This window comes from Neovison vison, chromosome 3 (assembly GCF_020171115.1).
Source record: "Neovison vison isolate M4711 chromosome 3, ASM_NN_V1, whole genome shotgun sequence".
NCBI lineage: Eukaryota > Metazoa > Chordata > Mammalia > Carnivora > Mustelidae > Neogale > Neogale vison.
The window spans coordinates 176,065,431-176,082,565 of NC_058093.1; the positions used below are offsets into that span (position 1 = coordinate 176,065,431).

Below are 17,135 nucleotides of genomic sequence, written 5' to 3' on the forward strand. Positions count from 1 at the left end.
TTGTTCAAACATTCCAATAAAAAGGCAAAGATTACCCAACTGGATAAAAAACCAAGACCCAGCTACATGCTGCCTACAAGAAATACAATTTAAATATAAAGACACACATAGGTCAAAAGTAAAAGGATGGAAAGCATATGCCATGCTAACACTAATTTTAAAAAAAACAACCCTTGAATGATTATATTAGTATCAAAATAGATTTCTAAGCAAAAAACATTACCATGGATAAAGAGTGTAACTTTATAATAACAAAGTGGTCAATTCATAAGAAGATATGACAATCAAATTGTTTATGCATGAATAAAAAAGCCTCAAACAGTATGAAGCAAAACCTGGTAGAACTACAAGAAGAAAAAAATAAATCTACCATCCGGTCAGAGATTTCACCAATACTCTATTAACTGATAGAACAAGAAGATCGGATATAAAACACTCAGTTGAAATCCCAGTAGGTTTTTTTTTATAGAAAGTGATAAAGCTGATTTTTCAAATTTATGTGGAAATGCAAAGGCAGCATAGCCAAAACAACTTTCGGGGGAAAAAAATAGAGGAGTAAATATTACTTAATTTCAAAACTACAAAGCTTTTAAAATTTTTTATTTATTTATTTGTTTATTTATTTAAAACTGGAAGCTTAAAAACAACAACAACAACAACCTAAAGCCACAGTAGTCAAGATAGTGCGATTGGTGTAGAGAAAATAAAATTGACAACAGAGATTTTAGAAATAGATAAAAAAAAAATGCAACCAATTGATTTTGGCAATGGTGCCAAGGCAATTCAATGGGAAAGGATAATCTTTAACTGATTGCTGAAATCACTGGATAGCCATATGCAAAATATCCCGATAATGATAACAACTTAAGACCCTTACTTTGCATAATATAGAAAAAATTAATTTGAAATGGAACGTAGATTGAAATCTAAGAGCTAATGCTATAACATTTCTAGAATAAACAGGAAAACTATCTAAGTAAACTTGATTCGGCAAAGATTCAAATATGATGCAAAAATGGCAATATACACATAAAAAGATTTCCAACAGTATTAGGGAAATGCAAATTAAAACCACTATGCACCCACTATGAAACATCATTACTGGTGATAATGTGGAACAAATGGAATTCATATACTGCTGATTGGAATGTAAAATGGTACAAATGTCTTCGAAACAGTTGGCAGTTAAAAATTAAACATATACGGGCACCTGGGTGGCTCAGTGGGTTAAAGCCTCTGCTTTTGGCTTAGGTCATATCCCAGGGTCATGGGATCAAGGCCTGCATCAGGCTCTCTGCTCAGCAGGGAGCCTGCTTCCCCCCCCTCTCTCTCTGCCTGCCTCTCTGCCTACTTGTGATCTCTGTCTGTCAAATAAATAAAATCTTTAAAAAAAAATTAAACATATACCAAAAAAAAAAAAAGAAAATTAAACATACAACTACCATATGACCTATCTGTCCAACTCCTAGGTATTTATCCAAGAGAAATAAAAAGCATAAGTCCATACAAACACTTAATAAGGATGTTCATAGAAGCTTTTGACAGTAAATGGATAAAAAACAAACTTGAACTGATACATGCATCAACATGAGTAAATCTCAAAATAATTATGCTGAGTGAAGAAAATCGGAGAAAAACGAGTAAGATTCCATTTATCTAAGAGTGTGGAAAACGCAAACTAGAGTGACAGAAAACAGATTAGTGATGGCCTGGTGATGGGCAGAGGCAGGGGAAAGGAATTATAGAGGGACATGAGGAAATTTTAGGGATGATGGGTATGTTCATTATTTTGATCATGGTGACAGCTTCACAGGTGTATACACATGGAGAATTTGCCAAATTGTACGTTTTACAGAAATCAGTTTACTCTATGTCAATCGTACTTCAATAAACCTTTTTTTTAAAAGATTTTATTTATTTATTTGACAGACAGAGATCACAAGTAGGCAGAGAGAAGGAAGCAGGCTCCCCACAGAGCAGAGAGCCTGATGTGGGGCTCCATCCCAAGAACCTGGGATCATGACCTGAGCCGAAGGCAGAGGCTTTAACCCATTGAGCTACCCAGGCGCCCCCTTCAATAAACCTTTTTTAAAAACAGTGATTCTCTGAAAATATACATTACTTTATGATCTCTACATATTTCAGGATATTCTTCCCAAAATTTCTTAAATAATATACACTTTAACCTCATAATAAAGGCTAAACCACATGGCAAAACACTGGCAACAGTATCTGGAGAAAACTGAGCTTTTACCTGAAGGTTCCTCTTCAGTGACAATGATCTGTCCAGTCCAAGGTGCTGAAGGGCGACCTGAACAGAGATAAATGTAAAAATCACAAAGTTCATAAATGCAGTTTCAACTGCACTCATAAACTGGCCATAGTAGCCACAAATTGGCTTGATTAACTAGTTTACTTACATATTTTCCTAATGAATCTTACTGAGCATATATATGGTGTTGTGTCTTCAAGGAACCCACAATCTGATAAAGCACAGAGCCCACCTATTTGGAGTCAACATTTCTGCAACTGTAGTTTCACAAGCAAGGTAAATAACCTATGTTCATTTACTGTTCAGTATAGATCTCTGGAAACATGTAAGTTCTCTCATCTCTCCTTAAGAGATAGCATGTATTTGGGAGAAATGTTTCTGGAACAACTGCAAGCCCAGTAGTTATTTATCTGTAATAATGAAGCCAAAAAAAGGAGAGGGGAGCTAATCCTACAGTACAATTCAATGAAAGCAATTTCTTTCCATTATATTTTGAAAAGTATTATCTATGAAAGAAACCAGTTTAGACCTGGAGGAAGGAAAGTAGGTAAATGGGCAGGAAAAGAGGAAAATCCATTTAAATTCATTTTATTTATTCATTCATTGAAGAGGAAATTCATTGCTGTGTTCCCACAAGTAAGAGATAGAGAGAATGGTTTAACTCCTGCTTTATCAAAGATTTTCACCAGAGCTAATACAAAAATAGAAAGGTGATTTGCAAGATAACCTATTTTCAACTCAAACAAACTCAACCTTATTTTCATTGGAATTTATAAAAGAAGAGTAAATGAAGTATGAGCTGGAATTAGGAAAGAGGGAGGGAAGTCAGACAGCAGGCAAAAAACAATCAGAGGTCAATCAAGGAGTTTGATTAGAAAAAGTCCCCAGAGAAAGGTTTTTTACTTAGCTTTTTACAATGCCACACATGTACCTAAGGTAAGAATAATGCTGCAAATATGACATAGACCAGTAGTCCTCAACCAGGATGATTTTGCCTCTTGAGGATAGGATAGCAACCCCTCCCATGACAAATACTTACCTAGCTTAAATGTCTATAGAGTCAAGTTTGAAATATTCAGTGTGGTCTGAAGTGTTAATTTCCAACAATCTTTTAATGTCATTTTATGGTCTCTATTACTGAGGATACATATGGGTTCCCATGAAATAAATGTAGAGCATAAATCAGGTACCATGGTTTTGATGTTTAGATGTGGAATTTAAATATATGAAAATATTATTTTTGATTGTCTAATATGGTAACTCAAGTATAGAGATATAATGTTGTAAAAATGTGTTTTTCCTTTGATATAAAGATGCTCACTGGGTTGAGTATTAGTGTGCTAAGGGGCAAATTCTAGGTTAAGAAACTTACCTTATAATATTAAGAATTAAAAGAAAAGTATATTTGGAGTGTGCTAACAAAAAATAAAAATGCTTCCCAGGCTTTTATCATATTTCATTTCAAATAGAATGCCCAGAACCCAGTTTAACAAGGAAAAGTTTTCTAAATCAAATAAAAATAAGACAAAAAATAAAGCCCTTAGTGAAGAGACAAGTCTAAAAACAAATTGGTTTTCGTTTCGTTTTTTCCCCCCAGGATAGTCTGATAGATAAAGGATTTCCTAGTCTCTTCTCCCTCTAGTGGAAGGGGGGAGGAATAACCTTGCTAAGAGATACATTGTAGTTACTTAAAACAATGATAAAAAGGTTCAAGAAGATCCTGAAAATTGAAAAATGCTTACTTTTAAGTCTAGCTTTCTCAGCTGGATCCAGAGCAGCCACAGGCTCAGAAACTCTAGATGGTAGACCTATTCCATTCTTATTCACAGCTCGAACTCGGAATATGTAAGAACGACCTTCTATCAACCCAGTGACTGGAAAACGAGCAAACTTCACAGGTGTATCATTGCATTGAGACCAGCTATCTGTGCCCACCTCACACCTAAGGGAAAGAGAGCGGTCAGAAAGAATATTAAAAGAAGTGTGACTAAATTAATAGCTCCAAATCTGCAAATCCCTCCCCCACCAATTGCTTCAGACCTCCCCATAACATACCCAGCTCAAGTGTGTGATTCAATAGTTACTTAACTGCATCCACTCAGTTCTATTCAATTACAATGTGTCTTCTTTAAAAATAAAAATACCTCAGATCCTTCCTAAACATGCATACTTCCTTTAAACTCCCTAAAAGCAAGCAGCTGAGGGGCCTAGTGTGCTAAGCCAAAGAACTCTGTGGGGGTAAAACAGAAGCAACAGGTAGGTATGTACAATCTTTACATTGGAGAGACTGAATGGAAAGATCCTCCAAACATCTCCCTGGCTGATGTCTTCAGTTCCACCATTGGTGACTTCTTTGTCTTCTTTATGCATTTTCTTTTAAAAATAAAACTACTGTTTGAAATAGTTAACACCTTAAATATACCTATTTATATTGTAGCATAAATATAAAGTAAAGAGCATGCTTTTTTTTTTTCTTAAGTAATCTCAACACCCAGTGTGGGCCTCAAACTTACAACCCTGAGATCAAGATCTGTATGCTCTACAGACTGAGCTAGCCAGTCACCCCTGGAAAGAGCCCACTTGATGATCATTACATGCTGTGTGGGTAGAAGGGGGAGGAGAGTATTGTAACATATTTGTTTCTTAACAGGTGAGATTGGTGAGATGCAGGGAAACTCTCACACCTGGGAGGGAGAGATTACATGCTTTGGAACCTCTGATTTCTGGTGAGGTGCTTTTACAGTAGTCTGGGATGGACTGGTCACATCCTGGAGACAAAGATGGCAGCTCATATTATGTTAGTGGCCTGATCGGTAGGGGGTGAGGGGCTTGCAGCCTGTGCTTAAATTATACAGCTTTAGGATTAAGTAACTCATCAGTTTTTATGAGCAGAGCACTGAAATTTAGTTTATGTCACTGCCCCAAGATGGCTCCATGTCTAACATGTCTAATTCCCAAATAATTCGCATGGGGGATGGGTTTTAATGGCAGGGCAAAGGTGATCAGGGCAAGAGGTTTCTCTGCTTCCTCAGCCTCACCCTTCCATTCTTTGATATAGACAATAGACTTTTCCTCAACCTTATGTAAAGTGCTATGAACTATGGCTTCAATCCCTGCCCCCCACCAATCCTTAAATCTTGTCTTTATAGAAATTCTGGAGTTGCTAAGTGTAGGGTTTGGGAGGGAGCTGAGAGGCCTATGATGATTATTCAAGCTGCCCCTGTCTCCAGAGATTCCTCCTCTCTCCCGGTGCAGATGCTGTCATGGTGACCCAGTGATACTATAGTGTGCTTCCCAACCCTCATGTAGGCAGAAAGAAAGGGGGAACGCAGCTGCTCTGGAGATATCTACAGCATTTTGAAGCAGAAAGAAACACAAATACATGGCCAGGCTGGTATTTGAATTCTAGTTCTGCTACTTACTACCTGTGGGACTTTAGGTAACTTACTGTTTTCTCACTAGCATGTGGCTTTGGGCCAGCAACTGTTTCCTACTCATGATAAGAGCAGCTACCTTTCAAATGGTGGTTATGGTTAATGGTTAATATATGTGATATATTTAGAACAGTGTCATGCACATAGGTAATGCTTAATAAATATTAGCTGCAATATGGTTATTTTTTATTGTGACAGAGCAAAATGGACTTCTGATTGTCCCTTGTCTTACACTGATTAAGTTTGCAAATCCCTCGGAAATTGCCAAAGACAATAAAGCAGTCTCTAAGGATGTAAAAAACTCTACCAAAAACTTCACAGGTCATCATTACTGAATGACAAAATAAAGTGGAAGTATTTAGTATAGGGTTAAATAGTATAGGATTTATTATAAAAATTTCTCTGGATGGTATTGAGCCCAATGGGCATATATTTACTTATTACCATAAATATTTGGTTTAATACACCTTGGTACAAACCTGTTGTACCACAGTGGCACAGATTATTTGTCTCTAGTGGTTTCTACAATTAGATTCTATTACTGAAAAATGGAAGAGAATTGGAGCAACTATTTGAATAGAAACTAAGTCAGATAATAATGTATTTAGGTTGATAATCTAAATTTGTTGTCCGTATTGTCCAAATTCACTGGATAATTAATGTGTAAGACCCAGTTACTATAAATATCAGAGGTTCTAAGTTTTGGAGAACGTAATAGAAAAAATTGTAGAAAGTACATAATTTAATACTATTGATATTTGTTATTTCTTTGTCTAACTTGAAACCAGACCCTATGAAATAAATAAGTTTTTGTTAATATTCCTAAAGTATTATTCTTTAAATTATTTAACATTTTTAAATTACTGGCATACTAGGAATGTAGACATTAAATATATTGGACACAAGCTGTTTCCAAAGTGGCCTCTTAAAAGGTCTACACATTCATAGCATTCTTGCCAAATCAGTGACTCGTATTGGTAGTCAAATTCAAAAATTATCTTTGGAATTTAGGTCAATAGATACGGTTGTGTGTGCAAGAGACAGAGAGAGAGAAAGAGGAAGAGATCAGAATATAAAATATTTCATGTAGAAATGGTGGAAGAAGTCAAGCATGCATCTCTATGACTAAATCACTCAAACTGGAACTAGACTAAGTACTAACTTATCAATAAAATATCCCAGAATAGGACTCCCTCCATCCACAGCTGGCTGTTTCCAAGAGATAATGATATAATCTTTGTTGGCATCCAAGCACACCACGTCCAAGGGAGAGGCTGGAGCTCCTTCGATCTCTGCATCAGCGTCTGTGGAGGTACAGAAGGATCCCTTTAAACCTCTCAGACAAGATCTATCACAGTCAAGCGATCCCCGGCTTAGTGCACACATTTCTTACCACACCCATAGTGGCTACATCTTTGGCCCAAGCAGAGCGGGTTCCGGTCTTAGAATTTGCTTACCAACAATGACAATGTGTGCTTTTCATCATCAGTACAAAGAACATTATGTTAGAAAGGGCTCTAAAAAGGATCCACGACCTTTGCCTCATGGCCTTCACCTGCCCAAAATGTTTTAAAGGAAAATAAATATGGGACGCCCCGGGGGTCAGTCAGTTAAGCATCTGCCTGCAGCTCAGGTCATGATCCCAGGGTCCTGGGATTGAACTCTGCATCAAGCTCCTTGCTCAGGGACAGGCTTCTTTTCCTCCTCCCTCTGCTGCTCCTCCTACTTGTGTTCTCCCTCTCTCTCTCTGTCAAATATAAATAAAATCTTTTTTAAAAATAAAAAATAAAGGAAAATAAATATGGAGATATAGGAACCACTAGCAGAAAAGTCTAATAAGGGAAGCTGAGCCAGAAAGTCTGTTCTTAAGATATCTAGCATACAGTGTTACTCAGAAATACCAACCTCTCTGAAGGGGAACAAATAAAAACCACGAAGCTTCGCCCTTCCCTCTGCTGGTCACTCCCATTTTGGGAGAGAAAGGAAAACATTCACTTTAATCAAATGTTTGTTCCCAGACTGGAGACACTTGCGAAAGGAATTCTGATGCAATATCCACATCTGAGCTTAGTTTATCAGAGTTTAGTACAAGTTCGTGATTATACAAGAGAGGGCAGTGACTGTTTATGAAATGAGATCCTCTGACAGTGGTTTCCTCAGCAGTGTCTTCAGGCTCAGCTAAATGAGTGAACCAGGGATGTTTTCAGGAGGAGAGCCAAGGGGGATGAAAATCATCAGTCAATAACCCTTTCAGTGAGAGGCAGGGTTCCTGGAGGTGGGGTTCACATTGCCAATTTCTCCTGACCTCTGGTCCCCTTCTTCATAACTGCAGTTGGCCGGAGAGGAGGCTGAGACGTGTTGGAACCACTCATCTCAAGGAAAACACTTCTGTTGACTGTATAAACACTTTTCTTTTATAATGAGCTATATACTTCTGTAACTCTTATGAATTACTAAGCCATTTGATATTAAGGCAGAGATATTTGTGCACTTCTGAATTTGGGATAGGTTTGCATTGCCTGTGAGGAGCTCAAATCACTTTGGTTTTGAATATTCTGTCTCTTGCCCCCACGAACTTGTAGGAAAGTGTTTTAGGCAAATTCTCTGGCATAAGTACTATATGAGAACATAACCATGTTCTCATAATCATGGACCCTAAAAGCGAGCGTCTTCCAGGCTTCCCTTCCAGGCTTTGAGAGCACTGGATTGGTTGGGGGGGGGGTTACCTACTGATGGTGAAGTTAGAGCAGAACTAGAAAGGGGTAGAGATGCTGAGGTTAATAGGCCTCAAGTGACAGAAGAAGGATACTAGAAAGCCGCTCAGTTGGGAGGAGACAGCTGGCAACCTCCATCCATGTTCTTTTGCTACAGTCCCATAATGTAACAACAAGGAATCCCTGGTTCAGACTATCCATAGTATGTAACAGAGTCCGGCAGACAGTAGGCGTCCAGGGAACCATTTTTCAGCATATTTATAACATTGCTTGGCCCATGCCATTCTTAGGGTAGGCTAAACAGTCTTTCTAAAAACAGGTTCTGTGTAGGAGCTGCTGGAAGCCAAATCCAGATACTGTGTTATGCTGGGACACATCTGTGCTCCTGGCTCTCAGCAGCTGCTAGAGAACACTTGACCACTGCTCCCACTTGGCCAGCGGCAGGCCTTTTCCTAGCCCGTGTCCTTCTTTTTCCCAACCCTCCAAAAAGCAAAGCTCTTGTACTTTTGATTAATTGTGTAAAAGATTAGACTGCTACTCTATATTTTGCCTTCTGACACAAGCCAATAATAACTTTTTTAGAAATATAAGTAACTCTATTCTCTTTAGTATAAAAGCAGTGTTTTCTTATAAAAAGCTATAATCAAAAAAATATGTTAAAATCCTCTTTAATTTCATAATTCAGAGACAATGACTACTAACATACTGGCTTAGATTTTTCTAGATTTTTTTCTATATTTACAAGCTCAAAAGTGATTGTTTTTAAAATAAAAACAAGATTGGACTATATAGTTTCATGTTAATATATTTCCATATCAGTAAGTATAGATATACACCATTTGTTTTCACTGCTGTGTGGTATTCTGTTGTTTACATGGAGCATTTATTATACTTTATTTTATAACTCCCATGGGTAGGTATCTAGATTTCTTCTAGTTTTTCCCAATACATTTTTCTTACCTTTGCCCACTTCAGTTCCTAGAACTAGAATTGATGGATGTGCTCTATTAATACATAGTAGCAAACATCTTGAGAAATGTTGAAACAATTGATACCAGCAATGGACAGGAGTGCTATTCCCTTCATTCCTTTATCCCAGTGGATTTAAAAAATCCTTTAAATCTTTGCAATATGATAAAAATGTTGCAATATGATAAAAATCATTTCAATTTTCATTTCTTTGATTACTAGTGAAAACCTTTTCATCTATTTGTCATTTGTAATTGTTTTTTCAAGACATTTCTAGCCTGTCCTTTACCACTTTATCATCTCTCTCCCTCCATGCAGTGGAAGGGGTAGAGGAGGAAAGAATATACAAAATATATAAGTCTAGAAAAATATGTAATAAAATAATAACATTGGAATAGCTTTTCTCTTTCTTCTTCTTTTTTTTCTTTGCTTATTTACATGATCTAATTTTTTTTTTTTTACAAAGAACACACACTACCTATGTAATAAAATATGTGCAGCTCTGGAATGGGTTTCTGCAGACATGCGGTGCTTTATACACTGATCATTCTGGTTCAGAAGCTATTTTCTGAGCAGCAAAAACATCTGAACTCTAAAAATGCACTGAAATGGCATCATGCAGTTCAATGTATACAGAGTTTTATAAAACACATAAAGTGTCATTTAAAATATGCTGGTAATTTCTTAGGATTCCTGGCTGGCTGAGGTGGTGGAACATCTGACCCTTGATCAGGGGGTTGTGAGTTTGAGCCCCAAGTTGGGTGTAGATATTACTTAAAAACAAAATTTTTACCAAAATACCCAACATGTTACCACTTTCTTAAAAGGTTAAACTTAAATTTAACATATGACCCAGTAATTCCACTTATATGTCTCTCCCCAAGAGAGATAATAACATACATCCATGAATATGAACATAAATGTTCATAGCAGAATTATTCATCATAGCCAAAGAGTAGAAACAATCCAACTGTCCAATTGGTGAATGGATGGACAAAAAGAGTCTTCTCCATACATTGCAATAGTACTTGGCAATAAAAAAGAACAAACTGTTAAAATGTGTTATAACATAAACGAACCTCAAAATAGATGTTTTACTGAAAGAAGAGAGATATAAAACTCCACATACCATATCCAGAAATGTCCAAAGAAGGCGAACAGAGACAGAATGTAAGTTAGTGGTTGCCTATGGGCTGGTCTGGGAATGAAAGTGTGGAATGGGCAAAGAAAACCCTCTGGGGTGATGAAAATGTTCTTAAACGGATGCTAGGTGATGACTGCACCCTCTGTAAATACTCTAAAGCACTGTCTACTCAACATAGGTGGATCTTTCAGTTTATCAAGTATACTTCAATAAAGGTTTTTTTTTAAAAAAATAATCTAAAATATATCATTTAAAATAAACTTATAAGTGACTTTTTTTTCTAAAAGTTCTTAAATTCACAAAGCAATTACTGAAATTTATCTTTCCAATTTTGTCTTTCCCATTTATCTTCTCAGTTCTCTCACATAAGTTTATATAAAACACATAAAGTGTCCTTTAAAACATAATGGTAATTTCTTGGGGTGCCTGGCTGGCCAAGTGGTGGAGCATACGACTCTTGATCTGGGGGTTGCGATTTCAAGCCCTATATTTTGTATAGAGATCACTTAAAAAGAAATCTTTACCGAAACAAAACCCAAAAAACAATATGTTAGCAATTTCTTAAAATGTCAAACACAAATTTAACATGTGACCCAGCAATTCCACTTGTTGGTCTCTACCCTAAACTGATCAATTTTAGAATCTTTCCATTTCCTTATTTTGTAGATTTGAAAACTAGCTTAAGTATAAATTTCAAATTTCGATGCCATCTCTCTGTCTATAGTCAATAATGTGAAGCCTGCTCTAAATCTGGTGGAGAGCCACAATTCTGGATATAGGCATGGAGAAATGTTACTGAGAAAACCCTAGACTGTATCAGAGTTTCTAGACAAAGCCCACGAAAGAATCGCCAAGGCATAAGTAATTAAGGTTTTTTCTTGAATCACCAGAGATACAGTCCTTATCTAACCAGATTTTTCCAGGTGGTTTGTCTACATAAACTTACTCGCTGATGAGTTTCAGTGTGTCTGTCTTCACTTGCTTTATCCAGAGGCTAACACCATGACATCTGACTTTTCCCACAATACTTTTGTGTTGTAGAAATTCTAAAACATTTTCAGATGATGTACATATTCATGTCTCTCTCTCTCTCTCTCTCTCTTTAATATTCATGTATCTTTATCAGTTGTTGTTCTAGGACAGAATTCCACAATTGCTACTGTTCCCTGGGGTTGTGTGTGCTGCTAACCATTCCCAGTATCCATTTTCCTTTTAGTACTAGAAGCCCCAGCTTCAGCAGGCAACATGGCTGCTCAGCTGGACACATGACACCCTAGCTTCCCTCACTGTGAGATGTGCATGTGCTAAGTGTTCACCATTGCAGAAGTGATGTGTACAACTCTGCACGTCCCCATCCACTTCCTCTCTCTCCTTTTCCCATAGGCTGGGATGAGAACACAGGATAGCACCATGGGGACCATGGAATAACAATGTAGATGGGACCTGGGACTCTGAACCACGCCCCTATTTCTGAATTGATAGACATAGGGGAGAAATGAGCTTTTTTGTTTCATCAGCTTAGCCTAATTAAAATCCTGGGTTAGGCATCAGAAGACCTGTATCCTAGATCCACTTTTGCTTTTAACTAAAAGTGAGGCTTTTTTTGGTAAATCACTTTATTTTTCTGAACCTCATTTTCTGCATCTTAAAATTAAGGGATTGGACCAGAATGGGAATCTTAACTTTTTTGAGCCATCCTTTGGCAGACTGACAAAGTCTAGAGGCCCCTTCTTGAAATAATGCTTCCAAATGCATAAAATAACATACATGAGATTGCCAAAGAAACTAAATATATTGAAATACAATTTTAATCAGACCCTTTGAGAGTCTGTGAATCCCAGTTAAAGACACCTGACCTCTAAAGTTCCATTTTGATCAAAATTCCTATGAGTTTATGATTCTCTTTAGTACACAAAAGATTTTTTAAAAATTAATAAGTCTCCTATATTGTTTATACTTTAGTTTTCCGTATATTATGATGTTTTGACACCTTAAAAGCCTTTCTGACTACTAAGGCACTACCCTCCCCCCACACACACCCAGGGCTAGCCAATTCTTGGAGATAGCAGCGGCTCAGCCAGGAGCCGGCCTTTGATAAGCAAACTACCAATCCAGAGCGGTGCCTCCTCTATCTGGCCTGTACGCCCTAGGAGGCCACACCCTAGCAGGGCCAGGGAGCAGGCTGCTAGAGACCAAGCCTATAGCTTAGAGTCCACCAAAATGATTCAAACTGGCCAATCCTAAACTGTTTATCCTGCCCTGCCTCCCCTTTCCCACAGAAACGCCAATAAAAGTCATGGCCTAAGGTCTCCCCTCCCTCTGCTCCTTCCATAAGTGCAATAAATTTTATTTTCCCGATCTTCTCCTGTGTCCCCTCTTGTGGCCACACCTGACTAACAGCACAGAAGAGAACACATAACAGGCCTGCTGCCTGGAAGTGTGAATGGTCTTCCAGATGCGCTGCGATCCCATGTAGAAATAATATCCCCACTTGTAGAGAGCCAAACCATTCAAGACACAGGTGAACAAAGAAAGACTCCTAAAATCACACAGCCTGGGACGCCTGGGTGGCTCAGTTGGTTGGACAACTGCCTTCGGCTCAGGTCATGATCCCGGAGTCCCGGAATCGAGTCCCGCATCAGGCTCCCAGCTCCATGGGGAGTCTGCTTAGCTCTCTGATCTTCTCCTCGCTCATGCTCTCTCTCACTGTCTCTCTCTCAAATAAATAAATAAAATCTTTTTAAAAATAAATAAATAAATAAATAAAATAAAATAAAATCACACAGCCTGACTTAAGGATTAAATTGTAGCACCCTGTTTCCTAGTTCATTAAAGTTGAAACTATAAAAAAGGGGTCTGGAGTGAAGTAATGAAATTGCTCCCTGGAATAGATATTAAAGAGTAAGTCCCCCGTAGCCCACCACTCTTTTATGGCAGCTTCGGTAAATTGAAATGGCTTTTTGTATTGTTGGGATAGAGCATCTCTACTCCAACACCTGTAGAGAGCTGCACTGGTAACTCACTGAGGATGGAATCCTGAAAATCCTTGACAGTAACACAGTCTGGCTCTGGTGGCTTTGGGTTGGTGCCTCAGGATTAACCTTTTTATATGAATTCTAATTTTATTGGAAGTTAACAACTCTATGCCATGTATTCTGGAAGAATTTTCAAATGGCTCTTTCATCTTACAAAAACCATGTTTGGATAGATTGACTTGGCCTCCGTGTTTTAAACCTTCTTGGATGTTCTGCTTTTTGCTGGGTCTTACCTCGAACAAAGACATAAGCGCTATATTGTTCATAGTATTCTCCCATTCGTACACGGATTGTGTAGAGGCCTTCGTCTTCTTTGTTGAGATGAGAAAATGTCAGTGTCGCTCGATCTCCACTCCAAAGTGTTTGCACCCATTTGGATGAAGAAATAGGTGCTCCTGGAAATTTTTTTAAAAGTAAGAAAATTAACTGAGTTTTCCTTCCATTGCTCCCTTCCTTTCCCATCCTACCCTCCCTCTTTTGCTCCCTCCCTCCCTCTCTCTCTCCCTCTTCTTCCATACTGAAAGCTCTTCAGTCTACTGTCAGTAGAAGTCTCTAGAGATTTGAGCCATTCTGCTATGCTTATATTGATAAAAAATACTATATCAGAAGTGAAGGGACCAGGCCAAATACATAATCTGCAGGGTCCAGTGCAAAATGAAATTGCAAAGCCCCTGTTCAAAAAGCAGAGAAAAAATACAGTTACAGACACTAGTATATAAGGCCTTTTCCTCCAAAAATATCTTACTCTATATAAAATATAATTGGGGTAACACAAATTACAAAAAAATATCTTCTCACAATAAGTTTTACATACAAAAATAATTTTTATTAATGTAATAGCTTGATTGATAAGATATTTCAGGCTTGCTTTTCAATTAGGTCATCAGATTTATACTTTCAGCAACTTCATTTTAACTCAGTATAATTGAGGGGCACCTGGGTGGCTCAGTCTGTTGAGTGGCCAACTCTTGAGTTCTGCTCAGGTCATGATCTCAGAGTCATGAAATTGAGCCCCACAATAGTGCTCGGACAGAGTCTGCTTGTTCCTCTCCCTCCTCCTCTGACCCTCCCCTCACTACTCACCCCCCCAAACAAAGAAATAAATCTTAAAAAAAAAAAAAGTAACCTCAGTCAGTCACTCTTTGCAAATCCAAGATCAGAAATTAATTGATAATTTTCAATTTTGAGAAGGATCTTGCTGCTGATGCAACTATTACTATAGCTATTAGGATATTACATACTTAAAATATTATATAGTTTTATACTATAGAGAATTATACAGATAAATTCTTGTGACGTTAACATTGGGTTAACTTTCTGGTAAATTATTTCAAAATATAAATTTTAGTACTCTAGAGTTAATGATGCTTAGGGGACAAAATTTCTAAGAAAATTTGACTTCATATAGATCAGTTTCACATAAGTCTGAATTTAATTTTAAATGTAATTTTACATAATAATATTTTGATATTTTCTCTCTATCATATTTTGTAAATTGTGGAAGGTATACAAGAGGCTGAAAATGATTTGTATATAATCCATGTGTCAGTTCATGCATTCTATCACTGTATCTTGAATTACAAGGAAAAATTAATTTTAAGATTATCTTCCTTGTGAATACTGCTTCATTCAGTTTCATATGAAAATAGTGTTCTTTTTCATCAAATGTGACAATCTTTAAGTGTAATTTACATTTCTAAGCCTCTGAATATTTGCTGTACATTTATAGCAGTTTTCAAAACCAGGGATTCTAAACGCTTTTTACGGAATTCCAACAACTGCCTCATATACTTTACTGCAATGCCGCTATTACATGATTTTACTTTATAATATTTTACTGACAAAGTTTACTGCCTGCTTGCTAGTAGTTCCTGTCCGGATGCTCAGGGCAGTAAGTTAGTATTTGTGCAGACTGCATAGAAATGAGCTCTGGGGAAGGACAGATAGGCTGGGAAGCTCCGACTACAGGTTCCCATGCTGCCCCCACTTGGAGCTCCTCTTCTTCCCTTGGGGCCATGTTCCCCATTCACAGTGCTTTTGCCATTACTAGCTTCGGTCTGGACCCAGATTCTCCAGACTGCTCCAGGTACTGGGGTGGACAACTGAAGTTCAGGCCAACTGCTCAGTGAGCACACTGCTCTCTGCCCACCATGCTGAGAGGTCAGTGGGCATGCTCCACCGTCCCAGTGGATTCAGTGGACTTCCCTTAATTTTACGAAATAATATTAACTTATAAAATTAATATATAAGTAATTTACAAAAGTGCATTTTTTGTCATCCTTTCCACAGATTACTTGGTGATAAGAAATTACAACCTCCACAAATATGTTACAAAAGTCCTGCTACTTTGATATAAGTATAAAAACTCTTTCAACATCCAGTAGGTCATGCCTTCTAATGTCCAGATTCTGCCAGTTCTGATAAACAAGTCTGTGGTCTATGGACACTTGTGCTCTGGTGCCAAGCCCCGTTTGCTCCCCATCTGGTGAATAAGAACCTAAGTGAGAATTCATCATAAAGGCTCACCATTTCGGTACCACTGGATCTCTGGCTGGAAGTGCTTAATTTCAGGAGTGATAACTACACGGCAGCCTAGACTCATTGTCTCGCCCTCTCTTCCAAAAGACACATCAAACTTGTCATCAAAGTGGATCTCAAACTTTGATGCATAACCATAAGGGGTCACACCAACTGGGTACAACAAAAACAAACATTAGTAATTTTGTTTTTTCTCACCAAAGAGACACTAGCATTTTAATAAGTGGTCACAGCAAACACTGATCAAATGAGTTATCTGAACAAAAATTAAATCTTATAAAGAAGTACATGGCACATTCCCATATATTATGATGTGAAATGGAAATTCTTGCTTCATTGGTCAGATAAGCTCAATATGTATTTTTATTGTTGCAATGAATAGAATTTTAAGGGGCAGGCATAATACCTCACACAGGGTGTAAGTGAATACCACATTTAGGTTAGACTTAAATACTTAGCACAATATATGCACTTTTTAGATTCCTAGTTCATTTAAAACTCAGCCACTGTACTCTCCAGACAAACCAGCCATATCAATTACTCATAAAAACAGAGTTTTCTAACTTAATGGAAAAATTCTTTGCTTCAGTGTCTTTAATGATCTGAGTGTGAAAAAAAATTATAAGAAATTTTAAACTGAAAGTTTATAATATTGTGACTTTAAAAAATATTTTTCTTAAAAATATCTTACTTACAGATTGAGTGAATACCTACATCATAAAGCCTCCCAGGTTTTATTTCTTCTTTTCTCAAGGGAAAGAGCTTGGGAAAATGACTCGTTAACAGTTTACCATGACACATACTTGAATTTGACATGTTGTCTAATCCTTACAAAAACCCCACAGCACATTTTTTTTTCCTCTCTTTCAGATGAGAATGGAGAGGTTCACAAAAATAATACACAACTAATGTACAGGTTTCAAAGGTATTATGTGTGAAATTGAAATTCAAACCCATAGCTGCCTGACTCTAAAATTTAGGCCCATCTCTGATATTTCATCTCTCTTCCTAACGCCTCTTAGTAGTAAT

General features: G+C 37.4%; 1 protein-coding gene across 9 annotated transcripts in view; it reads right to left on the bottom strand.

Moving 5' to 3' along the window:
* MYOM1 (myomesin 1) overlaps positions 1-17,135 on the bottom strand; it is a 159,287-nt gene that overhangs the window by 68,483 nt on the left and 73,669 nt on the right. For all 9 annotated transcript variants that reach the window (XM_044243342.1, XM_044243334.1, XM_044243335.1 and 6 more), the window contains 5 exons: positions 16,095-16,259; positions 13,802-13,963; positions 6,869-7,010; positions 4,015-4,214; positions 2,255-2,311 (listed from right to left, as the gene is read on the bottom strand). In XM_044243342.1, the coding sequence (XP_044099277.1) occupies positions 2,255-2,311; positions 4,015-4,214; positions 6,869-7,010; positions 13,802-13,963; positions 16,095-16,259 (726 nt within the window). The remainder of the gene's footprint in view (positions 1-2,254; positions 2,312-4,014; positions 4,215-6,868; positions 7,011-13,801; positions 13,964-16,094; positions 16,260-17,135) is intronic.